Here is a 19442-nt window from a genome sequence, read left to right as displayed (position 1 = left end):
TAGAATGAGTTAGTAACCTCTTATTTAGTAGATGTTTTGGGTATCTTATTAAATTTTATATGACTTAAGGGACCTTCTAAGGCTTATCTGTGGCTCATTGAGATCTAGGCAGCCTAACAACCACCAGTTTGGGAAGATGACAAATATTTAAAATTCCTATTCCCTTCTCATTTAGCCCATCTCTTTATCCACCTCCCCTCCAGCAACCCTCAATTTGTTCTCTATAGTTAAGAGACTATTATGGTTTGCCTTCCTCTCTTTTATCTTATTTTGTTTTTCCTTCCCTTCCCCTATGTTCATCTATTTTCTTTCTTAAATTCTGCATATGACTGAAATCATATGGTATTTGTTTTTCTCTGACTGATTTTACCTAGCATAGTACACTCTAGTTCCATCCATGTTGTTGTAAATGGCAAGATTTCATTCTTTTTGATGGCTGAATAATATTGCATTATATATATGTGTGTGTGTATATATACACATATATATGTTTGTATATGGATATGTATATACAGATATATGCATATATATACTACCACATGTGTGTGCATGTATGTATATATATACACATATACATACACACATGTACACATATGTGTGTGTGTATATATATATATATATACATATATATATATATATATATATATACACACACACACGCACCACATCTTCTTTATCCATTTATCAGTCGATGGACATTTGGGCTCTGTCCATAGTTTGGCTATTGTTGATAGTGATGCTATAAAACATTGGGGTGAATGTGCCCCTTTGAGTCAGTACTTTTATATCCTTTGGATAAATACTTAGTAGTGCAAGTGCTGGATTGTAGGGTGGTTCTATTTTTAACTTTTTGAGGAACCTCCATGCTGTTTTCCAGAGTTGTTGTACCGTTTGCAGACCCACCAACAGTGTAAGAGGGCTCCCCTTTCTCTGAATCCTCACCAACACCTGTTATTTCTTGTGTTGTTAATTTTAGCCATTCTTACAGGTTTGAGGTGATAGCTCATTGCAGTTTTGATTTATATTTCCCTGATGATGAGTGATATTGAGAAGTTTTTCATGTATCTTTTAACCATTTGTATGTCTTCTTTGGAGAAAGATCTATTCAAGTCTTCTGCCCATTTCTTAACTGGATTATTTATTTTTTGGGTGTTGAGTTTGATTAAGTTCTTTATAGATTTTGGATACCAGCCCTGTATCTGACATGTCATTTGCAAATATCTTCTCCTATTCTGTAAGTTGCCTTTTAGTTTTGTTGATTGTTTCCTTCACTGTGCAAGTGTTAAGCTACTACAGACATAACAATAATGTCAAAAGGGAGATTATCTGCTTTTCCACTGTAGTTGACTATGGGTAACTAAACTACAGAAAGCAAAACCTCAGCTAAGTGGGACACCACTGTGTCAGAAATAAATATTCCTACAGTGTCATTATTTCAAGGAAAAGCTGGTTCAAATACATAGAAAAACAGGGGGCATTTATGTTTTTTTATTAAACTATATAATTATTTTAGCAGTATACAGAAAATAAGCTTTTTAAACTTAGTATTCATTAGATATATAATTTTAATGGTCCCCCCCCCATTTATATATCTTACATAGAAAGTGATTATAGTTAACTGGGGTTTTCCCCCCCATTTATATATCTTACACAGAAGGTGATTGTAGTAGCGTAGTTAGCACTATTTAGTGTGGTAGCAAATAGCCACATATGGCTATCAGACATTCAAAATGAAAGTCTAGAATAAGGTGGGCTGTAAATAGGAAACACCTACTAGATTACAAAGGTTTGATACAAAAAAGTATATAAACTATCTCATTAAAATAGCTTTTATATTGCTTAAATATTGACATGATAATATATTGGATAAATTGTGTTAAACAACATATTAAATTTCACTTGGTTTAAAAGTTTGTGTTTTTTTTTAAATTTTTTACCATTTATTCATTTTTTGAGAGACAGAGAGAGACAGAGTGTAAGTGGGGGAGGGACAGAGAAAGAGGGAGACACAGAATCTGAAGCAAGTTCCAGGCTCTGAACTGATAGCACAGAGCCTGACACGGGGCTCAAACTCACAAACCGTGAGATCATGACCTGAGCCAAAGTCGGATGCTTAACCGACTGAGCCACCCAGGTGTCCCAAGTTTGTGTTTTTGTTTTTTGTTATTTGTTTTGTTTTGTTTATGTGGCTACTAGGAAACTTAAATTTTCACATTGGTTTGCATTTATTCACATTATGTTTCTGTGAAACAATGCTAAAAAAAGTCCTTTCAGATTTGGCAGCATGATATGTGAGTTCAGGTCTAGTATGGGAGGAAAAGATCAGAGAGAGAAAAACATCATCTCCTGAATCTTGTTCTTAAGATCCTCCTTCTTCTCAGAGTTGCTTGGAGCTTATGAGAATTTTGAGAGATTAGAGGGAAAAGCTTCTGAAGTATGCTGATCATGAACAGCTTACCTCAGAGAGTTGAGCCCTGGTGTATTTGAAATACACTGTGGTACAGGAAAGTTTGTGGCTCAGAAGCCCAAAGAATCTGTTTATGACTTAACTCCCTTATGGTTCATTCAGCTGCAGTTTGTGTATGTTTTGATTACATTCTTTTGCAAACATAGCTGGAACTAAAGTTTTGTGGGCAACTACTATGTGTAATGTGTTTTCTCTGTGTTATTTCACATGACCCACAAGATAGGTTTATTATTAGGTAGTTGTTATTTTTCCAGATGAGGAAATTAAGTCACAGAAAGACTGTTAGTTGCCTGAGGTCACAAACTTAAAGAGAGGGAGACACAGGAATCCAGAACCCAAAGCTGACGTCCTATATAGTATCAACTTACTGTGTTGTAAGTTACCTGATTACAAAAATTAGTCCTTCCTTAACACTTGCTCTGACCAAATAAAATATATGACTACAAAACATTGTATTGTAAAGCAAGTATTTTAATTCCTTGAAAATAGGAGATTGATCTTTACTTTGGTAAAGGTGCTTGAATCAATGTACATAACTGTGCATTTATTCATTCTTCCATCCTTTTTTTAATCATCTTTTTTAAAAAGTTGCCCCCTCCCCTTGGCTGCAGTTGACCCACCCTTTTCATTAATTGACAGACAAGTATAATGGCTGAGAGGCCATTATATATAAGATGGAATTTGGCTCCAGTCTTAACAGCTGTATAAATCTGGCTTGTTTTTCACTCTGTGTACCTTAGGTTTTTATCTGTAAATTGGAAATAAAAAATTGTAGTTTCCAGGATTGTGGTAAGGTGCAACCAATGCAGGTAACATACAGAGCAAGTGCCTGCTGCATCATTAGCATCAGTAAGTTTTCAGCTGGTATGGAGCCTTCACATTGACTATTAGCATTAGATACAAAAATAATATTAACGAGTTTTTTAGTGTGACTTCAAGGCCAGATAGAACTTTTTCAAAAGCACATTTTTTTAATTTTAATATGCTTTTTTAAAAATACACATCTAAATGCTGTAAGAGTATGTTTTTATTATTCTTTTTAGGCTTCATTTTAGTCTTTTTGTATTATATTTAAAATATGAAAAATGAAAATAAACCATTATTGGGCCACCTCGGTGGCTCAGTCGGTTAGGCATCTGACATTTGATTTAGGCTCAGGTCATTATCTCACAGTTTGTGAGTTTGAGCCCTGTGTCTGGCTCTGTGCTGATAGTATGGAGCCTGCTTGAGATTCTTTGTCTTCCTCTCTCTCTGCTCCTGCCCCACTAGGCACACACACTCTCTCTCTTTCTAATATAAGCAAATATTTTTTAAAATGACAAAAAATAAACCATTATGTGTAAACTAAAAATACTGTTTTTGATATTCTGTCCTGAGTCTCCTAACTTTAATTTTAAATCTCTTGCTAGAGAAAATTTCACTTAATCTGCTTAATATGCTTCTTATATCATGAAGTATACTAGAAAATACTTCTTGGGTTGTCTAAAGTTTGAATAATTAAATTAATTAAATTACTAAATATTACATACTAAATTAAAGTCAGATAATATATAGACCTGAAGTCTTGAAAGTAAAACCTTTTTGTGTTTTCAATATACATTAGCTTTAATATATAAAATTTAACTTCGGGTAAATTATAGTGAGCAAATAAGACGATGTCATTTATTTTTTCAAAACTTTGTAGGTAGGCCTGAGGGTTAAATTTGCTAAAAACCTAAATACAGTTATTCTATAAAAATGAAACAATAAAGCCAACCTATCTTAAAATCTGTATTGGTCCTTGGATTTAGTTCTGGCTACTGCTACTGAAAATTTCCAATTTGCAAAAACAGTTAGATAGTGAATAGAATTTACTGCAAAAGCAGTTAGATAGTGAACAGGATTATAGGGTAGCTCCATTTTTAACTTTTTGAGAGACCTCCATACTATTTTCCAGAGTGGCTGCACCAGTTTAACATTCTCACCAGCAGTGTAAAAGGGTTCCCCTTTCTTTGAATCCTCACCAGCACCTGTTGTTTATTTGATTATATTTTTATACTGTTTCATTTCCATTCAATAAATTACTCTGAATATCTAAGTATTAAACTTAAAGCACTTAATGGTTATTTTGAGACTGTCATCTAAGATATTTATCTCTGTTTCCTCTGAATAAGGAATAGCAGACAGTACAAGTTTAATAATTCACAGGCTGGATACTTGGATGAAAATTGATGCCTTTGCCCTATGTTGCCAATCATAGAGTTTCCAGTCGCCAAATGTAGAGGTTTTATATTAGATTTGGATTTCTTTCACTGCAATATAGTATTCTGTGTAAATTCAGTATTCTGAAGTAAATTTTATTTTTTTAAAGTAGCCTTAATTGGGATGTAATTCACATACCATACAATTAAGTCAAAAAGACTATTCTTTATCCCTTGAATGGTCTTGTTGTCCTTGTTGAAAATAAGTTGACCTTGATATGTGGGCTTATTTCTAAATTCTCAATTCTTTTTCATTGATTTAATGTCTATACTTGTGCCAGTATCACACTATATTGGTTACCATTGCCTCGCATTAAGTTTTGAAATTGAGAAGTGTGAGTCTAAATACTTTGTTCTTCTTTTTCAAGATTGTTTTGATGGTCTGGGTTCCTTGCAATTCCATATGAATTTTAGCATCAGCTTGTCACTTCTTATTATAAAGAAGTCAGCTAGGCTTCTCATAGGGATTGCATTAAATCTACACATCATTTGGGGAGTATTGCTATGTTAACAGTATTAAATCTTCTGATTAATGAACATGAAGTATTTGCCTTTTATTTAAACTGTCTTTAATTCCTTAAACAGTGTTTTATACTTTTCAAGTTATAAATTTATACTTAAAAATTATTCTTTGGTATTTTATTCTTTTGAAACTATCATGAATGGGATTCTTTAATTTCATTTTCAGATTATTCATTCCAAGTATATAGAAATAAAGTTGATTTTTATATATTGATCTTGTATCCTGCAGTGTTGCTGAACTTATCAGTTCTAGTAGTTTCGTTAGTGGATTCCCTAGGATTTTCAGTGATCAACTTCTTAGGAGATAAGGAATGGATCACATTATAAGCGTCTTTACATCTCAGTTCTTCTTATTTTGAGCAACAGTCCAGGAATTACTGCATCAGTTGCTTCAGGGCTCTTCTCCTCACTCCCATGCTAGCCCCAGCCCCTTTTCTTACTTTTCTTTTCCATTCACAGTATCGATGATAACTGTGGGTCCTTAAGACTTGAAACCTGGTGATTGATGGGATGGGGAATTATGAATGTTTTTCCTTTGCTGTCTTGCAGTGATTTTTGCTAAATGATTATCTGTAAATGTAGTGTCAACATTTATATTTGGTCAGGTTATTGGAGTCGCAAATAGTTATTTGATTCTAAAATCCTTGGGAGTAATAAAGTGCTATGTAAAGCTTTTCTGGTGATAAAAATGATTTAATATGAAAACCTAATCTATCTCTTCAGTAGTTTTTAGTTGTTATTATTGTTTTAAAGTTCAGATTTACTTTAAGGTAAGCTGAGACAGTAATCTTTCCCACACTGCTCCACCCACTCAGTCCAATTGAACACAGAAAACAGCATATAGGAAATGGAATTCTTAAGCTTTTTAGGCTGTCCTATTAAGTTACCTTAATTTAGCCTCATGGAATCTGTTGAGAATAAAATAAACTAGTAGTTATTCAAGCCTTAAAAAGTTTGACTCTACTGCCATCTAGTGGCAGTTATTTCATACATGTGGTCTTTAAACTTTCACAAAAAATGCTTGCAAAGTAGGTGTGGAACAAAAGGAAAAGGTGGGTGGGTCTTTGTAGATAATTTTTTTGTACCTCCCTCCAAATTGTTGTTTCCCTAGGGGATGCTTAGCATGTATTGCCTGCTACTGAGCAAATCTCTGAATTCTGCTAGAAGATGCCAATAGGTTTATTTATTTAGACAGATCTTGGGGAATTCGATGTTTTATAGGAATACTTACTATAGGTATTCTTATCTTCTTTATAAGTTTAATTAAATTCTGTATACTTAGGATAATATTAGAATAGCATCTTCCTTATATGGCGTGTAGCTAATAAGATAGTTTAATTGGAGACCAATTGTAGACATTAAAACATGAAATAATACTCCTTCAAACTACTTCATAAACTATTATTCATATATTTAAAATTTAAAAGACTAGTTTTCTATATGCTTCAAAAGTATATACTTCAAAAGAAGTATACTTCTTATTTGTCTCTGAAAACTTACAAATCTGTATATCCAAATCTCAAAAAATTAAAGATATTCTTAACCCTATTTTAAGATATAGTTCTTTTTAATTAGGCCACAATATGTGCACACTATATATTGGATATTTCAGCATATCTACATCATTTTAGCAAAGGATAATCTATTGAGTATTTAGTTTTGATAGTAATTATCTGTTGATATATAATTGACAGTGTAAAATAATTCTAAAATTGGAAAACAATACATTTTGGCATCAGAAATTGTTAAACAAGAGAAAGGAAGTCTTTAAAATATAACAACTTAAAACCAGTTTGAAAGTACTTGCTTTCTGACATGAGCATAACTTAGTAAGAAGTTGACTTGCTATAGGAAGAAAGCATTAAGTCCTTGTTTTCAGATAGAACCAGTAGTTATTTCTTGGAAATTATAACACATATACCACTTGGTGCTTACGCCAAATCCCCAGACATAGGAAATGGTGGGGTGTTTATTCACATATCAAAATTTCAAACTGTATTTCTTCTTTAGTTCAAAATAGTAGCTTACCGACATAATATGCTGTTTGAATTAAAAACAAAACAAAACATGGGGCGCCTGGGTGGCTCAGTTGGTTAAGTGTCTGACTTCAGTTCAGGGCATAATATCACAGTTCATGGGTTCGAGCCCCTCATCGGGCTCTGTGCTGACAACTCAGAGCCAGGAGCCTGCTTCGGATTCTGTGTCTCCCTCTCTCTCTGCCCCTCCCCCACTCACACTCTGTCTCTCTCTCAAAATTAAATAAACATTAAAAAATTTTTAAAAAGCATTATTTCTCAAAAGTATTTTCTAACTTTATTGTAGGAAGAGATCAAATTGGTGGAGAAGTTTGTAATAAAAATCCCAGTGAATTAAATGAAGAAAGTTAATAATGTTTCAGTTGTGATTACTCTCTGTAAACAACCATGTCCTGTAATGGAGAACCACTCTTGCTTTATGAATTAGACCCTAATAAATAAGTACATATGAGTTTGGGATTGGAAGGTTAGGATAATAGACATTGTGGTTTCCTAAAGAGGATTTTACTCTAATTCTTTAATGAAAGATCTGTATCCAGTTCCAGGTTGTTGCTCAACTCTTCCCTCTGATTTCAGTTCTTCTTACTACTTGCTGAAATGTTGTCTATTTAATACCCACATCAGTACTGCCACCTTGAGAAATTTTTCTTAATTTTATCTGGCCAAATTCTTATTCCTTCCCTTGGGTACTCCTTATCTCTAATTTGCTGGTTTGTTTTCCTCACATCTGCACGTTTATCTCTCTGTTTGGGTTAGAAGCTCTTCTAAGGTAGGAACTATGTCACTTTGGCTTTTATCCTAATGGTCTGTCCTGGATATTTCTTCAATGCATTTGAATAGTAGAATAGTTAATAGAACAACTGTCCCAGTCACTGTTTACCAAAAATGAAGTAAAAATTAGTTTTTGTGGTTTGTTTCACATTCATAACTCTAGTATCTGCTTGCCAAACAAAGGGAGTTGAAAATTTATTAGGTTGAGGAATTAGAATGAAATATAATTTCCCAATTTATTATGTTTGGTGGTCATCTTTTTTTAAAACATATTTTCATAGTTTCTTTCATTTCTCTGTGTTTGCAGCTTTTGTCATTCTTGCAGGGTTTATTTACTTTTTACCACGAGGGATACGAACTCGCCCAAGAATTTGCACCATATAAGCAACAGCTTCAGTTCAACTTGCAGAACGTAAGACTATACCTATTTTTACTGCCTCTCCTTAGTGAATCAGATGATGACAAGGAAACTAATTATAATACAGCCAAACCTTGGAGTAGGTCAAAATTTACCTAATTTAGAAAAGCCATTTAATAAATTTATTAAAATATTTTTTTTCTAGCTCCTGGTTAAAAGTATACCAGGAAAGAGCTAATCATATGTTAGAAAAAGTTATGCTGGCAAGTTTCATAGAAATAAATATTACTGAGATATACATAATAGATACTTGGAAGGTTGGAAACTTTTGCCTTTATTCAGTGTTCTCATTGATTTACTGAGTGACCTCTGGCAAGTCTTACTTTCTCAAAGGGTAACATTTCTATATTTGTGAAATTAAGAGGTTGTACTTAAGCACTGAAGGAATGTCCTTTTTCTCTCTCAAATTGTATATAACAAATATGATATTTTTATTTGAATTTGAATAATAATAATTAATTTGAATATGGTTTTTAAGGACTCATAATAATTGCTTTAAAGCTTAATTGAGAATTATTTACAAACATCATATTTTTGTTAGAGTTTATTTTGTAAGTTGTCTAATCCTTTTAATGTCCAGTTTCATAGTTATATAAATTCAGATTTGCAGATGATTAACATCACTTACATTAAAAAAAAATACAAAAACGTATCCAATCCATTATTGGATTATTGAACCTGACAAGAAAGTTCTAATTGTTGAGAATTTTGTATGAATGAACTTATTTCTGAAACCCTGATAATCTAGTACTCTATAGCCAAAATAGTTTGGAAAGTTTTCACTTCTTTTTCTATAAAAAGCTTGTCTTTCACTGCTTATCTGATTGTTGCCATTGTGGAGATGTTCAATAAATGGAACTATGGAGTTGGAATGTCCCATGAGAAATAGGTAATTGGATTTATTTAATTTATATGTTGGGTTTTAGCTTTTTTTTAAATCTAGATTTTCTAGCAGAATCAGTTTCACATGCAAGCCATTTCATTGTTTTTCAATATGGAACGCATTTGGACTTCTTCGTAAATACTAAAAGGGAAAATGATAAAGGCCAAAATATTTTTATTAAGATTCCTGCGATTCAAGAACAAGAGAGGAATGTAAAGAATTGGAAATTTTTCTGATCCTTATGTTTAAAAGAATTTGAAAAAAAAGTTTAAAAAGTAGCAAAAGTGACAAGAAAATTTTCCTAACTTACTTTGGGATTCAATTATTTTATCATGGGCCATAACAAATTTTAGAGTTGGGCGGTGATAATTTTTATATTTCCAAACATATTGCTTGCTTCCAAACGTATTATTGAAATAATGTGGCCTGAATACAAAAGAGAGAGAAAAGCTTTAAGCTTTCTATGTCTTACCTTAAGTAAACTTGCTGTAATGTGAGTAAACTATTTTTTGTAATAGAAGATGTTACAACTAGGAAACCCATTCGTTTTTTGTTGTTGTTTTTTGTTTTTAATTTATTTAATTTATCTTTTTAATTTACATCCAAGACCCGGCAATTGCACTACTAGGTATTTATCCAAGGGATACAGGTATGCTGTTTCGAAGGGACACATGCACCCCAATGTTTATAGCAGCATACATTAGCCAAGTATGGAAAGAGCCCAAATGTCCATTGATGGATGAATAAAGTTGTGATATATATGTGTGTGTGTGTGTGTGTGTGTGTGTGTGTGTGTATACATACACACGATGGAAACCCATTCGTTTTTATGAGTTAATTTATACACTGACCTCATGATTACTATTTCAAGATAAGTCTGCTTTTTTACCTTAGGTATTAATGAATATAAAACTCTATTTCATAAATATTACATTTTTAAATGTTATGATTTGAACCCTAAGGAATATTGTTAGAGTAGGAAATAGGAATAAAGTATATACATGCACCCCACACACACACAGATTAAAAACAACGAAAAACATGCAGAAGCTTATTCAGGAAAGTTTCACTAACACAATTCAAAATCAGACCATAGGACTCAGCATGTACGATCAACAATGTGGTGTATAGTGCTGAGAGAATCAGAGTTATCCTTTGCACCATTTGTAGTTTTGAAACTTTAGACTGGAAGTTCCTCAAAACTGGTAGGAAACAATGAATGAAATTGTTGTTTCTATTTACTTAAAGACAAGGAATAATTTTGAAAGTACTCGACAAGAAGTAGAGCGGTTGATGCAAAGAATGAAATCTGCCAACCAAGATTACAGACCACCCAGCCAGTGGACAATGGAAGGCTATCTTTATGTCCAGGAGAAACGTGAGTCACAAAGATGTAACTTAATGTCTCTTATAATTAACATTCTGTTTCTGTGAGATTTGACTTGGTTAGTGTTTTTTCCTTCAAATAGGGAGACTACAGTTCCTTACAGCTTTATCATATTTAGTCTGCTCTCCCACTACCACCATCAAAGTGAGGAAGTTTTTCCACATTTCGCCATCAGGATCTCCAAGTTGGCATATTATTGAACTTGGAACTTACAACCTTCACTGATGGTACGGTAACATGAGTTCAGTTTTAGAGTTTCATTGTGATAGCTAATCTCAATTTAAAGTTTGATGAAAAATTGAAATCCAAAGCCTTGGGGCGCCTGGGTGGCGCAGTCGGTTGAGCGTCCGACTTCAGCCAGGTCACGATCTCGCGGTCCGTGAGTTCGAGCCCCGCGTCGGGCTCTGTGCTGACAGCCCGGAGCCTGGAGCCTGTTTCCGATTCTGTGTCTCCCTCTCTCTCTCTGCCCCTCCCCTGTTCATGCTCTGTCTCTCTCTGTCTCAAAAATAAATAAACGGTAAAAAAAAAAAAAAAAAAAAAAAAAAAAAAAAAAGAAATCCAAAGCCTTTATCAGTATGAATCATCCTGGTGACTATAATACTTTTATTTTCCCACAGCATTATTTCATTTAATTGTGCTCCATCAGTTTTTAGGAGTAAAATTGGCAATCATGTAATGTCAAATTGGCACTCTTTACTTCCTGAGGTTAGGAAATAAGCATCAGACACAACAGGACATTATTATAATTGCCTCACACTAAGAAAGTTTTTCTCACAAAAATTAATAAAAACCCATCCAAACTTGTATAACTAGGGCTCTTTCTGCATGGTGCTTGCATTGAATGGAACAAGTTGGACCAAATTAACTGTTTCAAACCAGATATACCCTAATGCACCAATCTCCTACTGTTTGTGGTAAAGGAACAGTTGTCTTTATTTCCAATCCATTATGGATCTGTCCGTAAAACACAAAGTCATGTGCTTGAATTTTGCAGTAATGCCAAATCACTGTACAAGTTTTGAAATGCTTATTTTTATTTTCTGTACTATTCTCATATATTGAGACTCAAAAACTACATAGAGTAGCACTACTCTGAAGTCTCCATATCAGTAGATGATAGAGATTAATGAAGTTGTTTTGGTTAGTTAGTAAGATGTTACAGTTAAAAGGTTTGAGATGGGAAAGCTGGAGATTCTGGGTTGGCTGTGAAAGTTTTTGACATAATGCAATATGATTACTAAAATGCCAGCACACTTTATGTTTGACATTCTCACTCAGGTGATGCTCATTTGTTGGATAGCAGTGTACAAGCAAATAATGATTAGTTCTAACAAACAAACTCAGCAAATATCTGTTACTGTACGGGTTAGATGATAGAGGGCTGCTGGCTCAGGAGATCTGGATTTGAGGATTTTCTCTTTCATCACTATCGACTTTGACCAGTGTGCTGTCTTTGAATGTCAAAATAAATCTAATGACCTGCCTAGCTATTCTGTAATTAGACCATAATACATTGCTTTCACCATAATTTCATGAAAAAAAACTAATTCATTTGTCACATACAAGGTATATGGATTTAACTCAGGACACTAAAGAAATTTTTGAATACTTGTTTTGAATAACTTCTTCAGATTTGAAAGCCTCAGTGTGAGGGTACATTGAGCTTACATTTTGCATCAATAAAATATTTTGCTGAGCAGAAAAATGTATTGATAGAGAGGCTTGTTCAAACATGTGTAGTAGATTCGAGCCCCGCGTCAGGCTCTGGGCTGATGGCTCGGAGCCTGGAGTCTGTTTCCGATTCTGTGTCTCCCTCTCTCTCTGCCCCTCCCCTGTTCATGCTCTGTCTCTCTCTGTCCCAAAAATAAATAAACGTTGAAAAAAAAAAATTTTAAAAAAAAGGGGCGCCTGGGTGGCGCAGTCGGTTAAGCGTCCGACTTCAGCCAGGTCACGATCTCGCGGTCCGTGAGTTCGAGCCCCGCGTCAGGCTCTGGGCTGATGGCTCGGAGCCTGGAGTCTGTTTCCGATTCTGTGTCTCCCTCTCTCTCTGCCCCTCCCCTGTTCATGCTCTGTCTCTCTCTGTCCCAAAAATAAATAAACGTTGAAAAAAAAAAAAATTCAAACATGTGTAGTAGAGGAGGTGCCATCCTCTTGCTTAAAGATTTTTTTTTTTATTCATTACAATTCAATAATGTTTTATGGCTTGACTTTTTTCTTTTTTCTTTTTATTCCCCAGTGTTGCATAGTTGCTAAAATCCTTATGGGTACACAATATTTTGTTCTAAGAAAAGAAAGATGGATTACCTAGCTAAATTATTTTGTACATTAATTTTCAAATACATCATGTTTATTTGCTACTTGCTAGTCCATCTCTTGGGCAAGGGTGTAGTTTACTTGTTCTCCATTTGTTGGACATTTCAGTCTGACTATAAGCATAGGCCCTTGAGTAACTTGGAGACTGCATCGGTGGACAAAATTCAGTATTTTGTGCACCCATCTGATGTTGGTATCTTGTGTTTTAAGATACATGACTTCCCCTGTGGGTCAGTCCTAGATGATTATAAAGCCCTTTTTGATATTGATGTTTCCCCTGAAATATGCTATCTCTTTAAATGATATCACCCACCTTCTTAGGCTGGAAACTGGAAATAAATACTTAACTCCTTAACTCCATTGTCTCCCTGTAACTTGGGGCCCACTCTTTCCATTTTATCTCCTTGGTAACCTTTGAACCCACACCTTCTCATCTCCACAGTCTTACAGTGGCCTCATAATTGTTCTCTTTCTGCCGCTAGGTTTGCCAGTCTATAATCCATCCTCTGTGGCACTTCCAGCACACCCCTCTACAATGCTAGCTTGTTGTGCTCATCCTGTGATGGCCCCTTAGTGGTGTGTGGCCTTTGAGACTTGCACATTTGGACTCTCTCACTTTCTTTCTTTAGCATGCTCTCCTTTCATGTTGCCTTCCTGCTCCTAAGAAAATTTCATCTCAGTGTTCTCCATATCCACCTGCATTGTTTTTACAGCTTTAGTGAGGTACAGTTGGCATACAATGAATTGCAGATATTTAAAATGTATAATTTGATAAGTTTTGCCATATATATATATATATATATATATATGCACCTGTGAAACTATGGCCACTGACAACAATGAACATATTCATCAACTTCAAAAGTGCTCTCATGCCCCAATATAATCCCTCCCTTCTTTCTTTTTGTATTCACCATCTCCTCACTTCCCATTGCCTGGGGATTTTAAAAGAAAAATGAATGGATTTATATCCCTTTGGAATTATTTTTGTTTAATTTATTTTATTTTAAGAGAGAGTGCACATGCATGCTCACGAGTGGGGGAGGGGCAGAGAGAGAGGGAGACAATCCCAAACAGGCTACAAACTGTCAGCCCAGAGCCAGACGCAGGGCTCTAATTCACGAACTATGAGATTATAACCTGAGCCAAAGTCAAGAGTCAGACAGTTAACCTACTGACCACCCAGGCACCCATGGAATTATTTTTATACAGGGGACAAATATCCATAGCCCCTTTCCACTTTGTATATTTGAAAACATTTATGGGGCGCCTGGGTGGCGCAGTCGGTTAAGCGTCCGACTTCAGCCAGGTCACGATCTCGCGGTCCGGGAGTTCGAGCCCCGCGTCAGGCTCTGGGCTGATGGCTCAGAGCCTGGAGCCTGTTTCCGATTCTTTGTCTCCCTCTCTCTCTGCCCCTCCCCCGTTCATGCTCTGTCTCTCTCTGTCTGAAAAATAAATAAACGTTGAAAAAAAAAAATTTAAAAAAAAAAAAAAACATTTATAAGAAAATCAAACCAGTTCACATATTGATTGTACTGTTGCTGTATACTGAATGAATAAGTTCTGTCGGGAATAGAAGATGAGATAAAAAATTTGGCTTCAGGGTCTTTATTCTGTAGTGGAAGGCATAAGACACACTCATGCAATTAGAAACCAGTGATCATAAATATGAAAGCTGTAAATTGAGTGATAAATGGAGATGGATGTGATGGGGTAGTAGTAGGAGATCATTGCAGTTTGAACACAGAACCTCACTTTACCTAGATCTGTGGTTTTTATGTTACCCACTTCTGGGCATACATTAAATTGCATTCTAATGGATTTCATTTTAAACAGGAAAAGCATGGGTTCCAAAGTCAGAACTATGTTGAAATTCCATGCTTGCCACCTGTTAACTAGATGATACTTGAACAAACAATTTTCTGAGCTCAGTATTCTAATTTATAAAAGAAAAATACTCATACCCATCCAATAATGATGTTGCAAGAATAGAGATAATATATATAAAATGTCTCTATTATCAGTTTTGGTGGATAATATTTACCATGAACATTTACTATTTTGTGCAATTTAGATTTATCTCATTAGATTCTTAAAACAACTATTGAGAAGTATTATTCTGCTAAAAATAACAATTCAATCACATGCCCTATTGATGGAGAAAGTAGCGCCATCTCCAGCTCATAAGCTATATTTTTTATATGTAAAATCCTCTTTATAATGTCTGACTTAACCTGCCTCTTCAGTGCAGTAGGTAGTGTGCATCAGTCTTATATAATGTCTGACTTTAGAAGTTTCTAGATAAAATGTTGGCGCTTGGTAGGTATTTAGTGAATGTTATTTCCTCTCATTCCACAAACATCATCTGAGCAACCTCAGATGATTAGTGGGTAAGATAATTAAGCTTGTTTTATTTTGCAACAGTAGAGATAAAATAAATTTTTATTTTCCCACACTTTTTTTAAAGGACTTCAGAATTTCTTGTCTAAGAACATCTGCTCTGCTCTGGCCTAGTGCCAAGCAACTTTAAAGGAAGTAGCATGTGTGTACAACAAACTTGAAGATTAAATACACAAGGTTCTATACTTCAGATGGAGGCAGGAAAAAACAATTTAGGTATAAAATGTCATCAGAGCATTACAGTAGTTTTATTTAAAAATTATTGCTAATATTGCTTCATAAATTGCTTCTTAAGTAATAAAGTCACTGTAAGTATTTTCATCCAGCCACTTTCCACTAATCAGCTCTAAGCCTTTAAGTATTTTATACTGCATGTAACAGAATTATCAACAAGTATGCTTAAGTATTATAGCGTGAAATGGCCCTATAACAGAATTGAAGTTTATTACAATAATCCTTTATGATTAAAAAAGTATATAGCTATACCCTATAATTTTAACTCTGGAGTTGTTTAAGTATTTTAAAGCTAAATATGACACCAAGGGCACTGTTATTATAGAAAAAAAATTCAAATGGCTCATGAAACACTTTTATCAAGTGGTACATTGTTACATTACAATTTCTCACTTTTAAATATATGGTTATGAAACTAAGCCAGCAATAATATTGTACATAATTGTTGCTAGAAAGATCCAGGTGTTAAGCAGGATGGGAGCCTAGATGGAGAAGTTATAGAGAAAACGGACACCATTTTCAACCCAATTAGCCCACTCTGGCTTTTGAATACAGGATAATTGGCTTCTCTGTGGGAAAACTGAAGGTCTTCTACCTTAGTCATGGAAAAATTAAATCACCGTGCATCCCTATTCCTGGTGAAGCAGCAGCATCTAATTCCTTAAGGAGAATATAGGAGAATAATGTGGTATGCTATGGGAAAGAGTTGCACAGTATTTATAGGGGTAAAAATGAGCACTATACATATATAGCTTTCTTTTAAATGAAAATTAAAAGTTATTTTTACTTTAAGGAGTTGAGTTCACTTTTTTCAGATTAGTGGTAAGAGGAAATAACTCCAAGTTCAATGAGGTCTTAGAAAGATGAATGATTAATTCCTTCATTCATTTGTCAAGTATTTATTGAGAGACAGCTAATGTCTGGGCCTGTTCTAAGGATTAAGAATATACTAGTAAGGGGCGCCTGGGTGGCTCAGTTGGTTGAGCATCTGATTCTTTATTTTGGGGTTGTGGGATCCAGCCCCGCATCAGGCCTGGTGCTGAGTGTGGAGTCTGCTTGGGATTTTCTCTCCCTCTCTCTCTCTCTCTTTCTTTCTGATTCTTTATTTCAGGGTTGTGGGATCCAGCCCCGCATCAGGCTTGGTGCTGAGTGTGGAGTCTGCTTGGGATTCTCTCTCTCTCTCTCTCTCTCTCTCTCTCTCTCTCTCTCTCTCCTTGCCCCTCTCCCCCACTCACATGTGCACTCTCTGTCTCTGTCTCTGTCTCTCTCTCTCTCTCAAAAAAAAAAAGAAAAAGAAAAAGAAAAAAGAAAAGAATATACTAACTAGTGAGCAGAACAACACATGTTCCTGCTGTATAGAGCTTTATAGTCTAGTGGCAGAAACAAACAATAAATAGAATAAATTCATAAAACTTATCATGTTTTAGATAGTGATAACTGCCAAGAAGAAAATAAAGCTAGAGAGATATAAGAAATATCAAGGTAAGAGTGTTGAGATGTTAAATATCTCTGCAGGAAAGGCTGTATTATAAAGGTGTCATTTAGGAAAAGATGTGAAGAAAGTAACGATGCAAACCATGCAGATAACTGAAGGAAAAGTAGTTCAGGCTGGAAGAAGAACAGGGTGTACAAATGCCCTGGGGTAGAAATGCATTCTCTCTGTTCAATAATCAGCAAGGGGGAGGGGCAGTGTACCTAGAGCAGAGTATATAAGGCAGAAGGTAGTAAGATGCGAGGACAGATCAGTAATGAGGGGCCAGAACATGTAGGGCCATTGTGTATAGTAATAGGTTCTTCGTCTTTTGTTTTTTAAGTCCTTTTTGAACTATTCATACTTTTAATGTTTATTTTTGAGAGAAAGACAGAGAGAGAGACAGACAGAGCATGAGCGGGGAAGGGGCAGAGAGAGGGGGAGACAGAGAATCCCAAGCAGGCTCCAGGCTCTCAGCTGTCAACACAGAGCCTGACGCAAAGCTTGAACTCACAAACCGTGAGATCATGACTGAGCTGAAGTTGAATGCTTAACCTGCTGAGCCACCTGGGCACCCCAGCTGTTTGGTTTTTACCTGGAGTGAAGTGGGAAACCACTGGAGGGTTATAAGCAAAGTTGATGAAATGACCTGGCTAAAGTTTTAGTAGAGTTTCTGGCAGTTTTGAGAGTAAAGAACAAGGATATAAGTAAGGATATCAGTTATAGTAACTCAGGCTATTTCTCATTGTTCCTACCTCTTTGGAATGTAAGATATGTCACTTTTACTGAGATAACTGAAATTCAGAGGTAATGTAACTCTTGAGCTACAAAGGAGTATCAGTGCTGCAAGTAAAGCCACGTTTGATTCCAAGACACTTTACCCCATACCACTCTTCCCCAACACTGGCCTTTCTCACAGTAAATATTCTAAATTTTCATGGCCTATGGAGATAGTCAGTTGTGTATCATAGCCTCAAAAACTGTACAAACTTAGACACAAATCATTTATTAACAATCTGTAATGTTTGTTTCCTTACATCAGGGCCGCTTGGTTTTACATGGATTAAACATTATTGTACATATGATAAGGGAAGTAAAACATTTACAATGAGTGTTTCAGAAATGAAATCCAGTGGGAAAATGGTGAGTTTTCTTTTTTTAAAAAACTGAGTTTATTAGTTAAGTAATGGAAACAAAGCAAAAAAAAAATCACATTTGCTTGCTTTTCTAATAAACATGTAAACAATTTTTAAAAATCAAAAAGTCAAAAAAAGTCTTCTCAAAGTTCAGTGATCTTGATGACTTGAAAGAGTGGCCAGGATTTTCCTTTATCTCCTCATGGAATGTTTATAAGAGTGGAGTTCAATGTAGGGATCCTTCAGGAGACCACAGAGGTGTCCTCCCATATCCCTGGCAGCAGAGTTGTTTGTAGCTGGCAGCCCAGTAGAGCCTGTTGGTGGCTGGACCAGGCTCAGCGACTCTGCATCTTTCCTCCAGGTGGCCTCTGTGGGAGGCTGCCTTTTGCCCCTGCATGCTGCTTCCTCTTCTAAACTGTGTGCTGTTTACTGAAATGCTGGCCAGCAAACTTTCTCAGAAGAATCAATTGATGCCCATTTACCCCAAAAGTAAATTGGTCACTGAATGTCTCGCATGGCTAGTGAACAATATAGAACAAAGTGTACTTTATATAAGGAAGTGCTACTGCTACAGAGTGCAGCACCTTTATTGTGTAGAGGTTACAATCTTTTTGTGAGTTATGGTATGAATATGGCAAGTGACTGGACTTAAGAATTAGATAATTTAAAGCCATATCATCTAAGAATCCTAGAGCTGAGAGTTATCCTAAAGATTATTTAGTCTAGCCTTATTTTGAAAGATTAGAAAATCGAGGTAAGTGACTCACCTGGCTAATTTGTGGTATAGATCATAGCAGAGGTAAATGTTGATCTAACTTAGATATATATTCAAATACATCAGCTGAAACTTATTGTGCTTGGGCATTCAATAGAGTCTAATAATTCAAATGGAGAGACAGAATATAAAGGAGAACATACCAGAGCAAAAGTAACCTTCAGTTCCTGCCATCATGAGAAGTTAAGTGCTGTAATCATGCTAGTTTGTACTTTAAAGGTTTCATAAGAAAAGATGTTGCCTGAAAGCCCGCTTATGTGACAGTCAGTGAGCTGTTAACAAGTAGACCAAGCCAAACTTCTGCTAATAAATAAATCTATGATCTTTGTAACCAAAGATAGTAGAATTAACCAGACATTGGTAAACATTCCCCTTAAGGTGACTGGTGT

General features: G+C 35.3%; 1 protein-coding gene across 1 annotated transcript in view; it reads left to right on the top strand.

The window, feature by feature from the left end:
• ARHGAP42 (Rho GTPase activating protein 42) overlaps positions 1 to 19442 on the top strand; it is a 322999-nt gene that overhangs the window by 238548 nt on the left and 65009 nt on the right. Inside the window, exons 7-9 of the mRNA XM_030333001.1 lie at positions 8344 to 8448; positions 10586 to 10715; positions 18185 to 18285. Coding sequence (XP_030188861.1) covers positions 8344 to 8448; positions 10586 to 10715; positions 18185 to 18285 — 336 coding nt within the window. The remainder of the gene's footprint in view (positions 1 to 8343; positions 8449 to 10585; positions 10716 to 18184; positions 18286 to 19442) is intronic.

Source organism: Lynx canadensis, chromosome D1 (assembly GCF_007474595.2).
Source record: "Lynx canadensis isolate LIC74 chromosome D1, mLynCan4.pri.v2, whole genome shotgun sequence".
Lineage (NCBI taxonomy): Eukaryota > Metazoa > Chordata > Mammalia > Carnivora > Felidae > Lynx > Lynx canadensis.
This window is presented reverse-complemented; position numbering and strand designations above follow the sequence as displayed.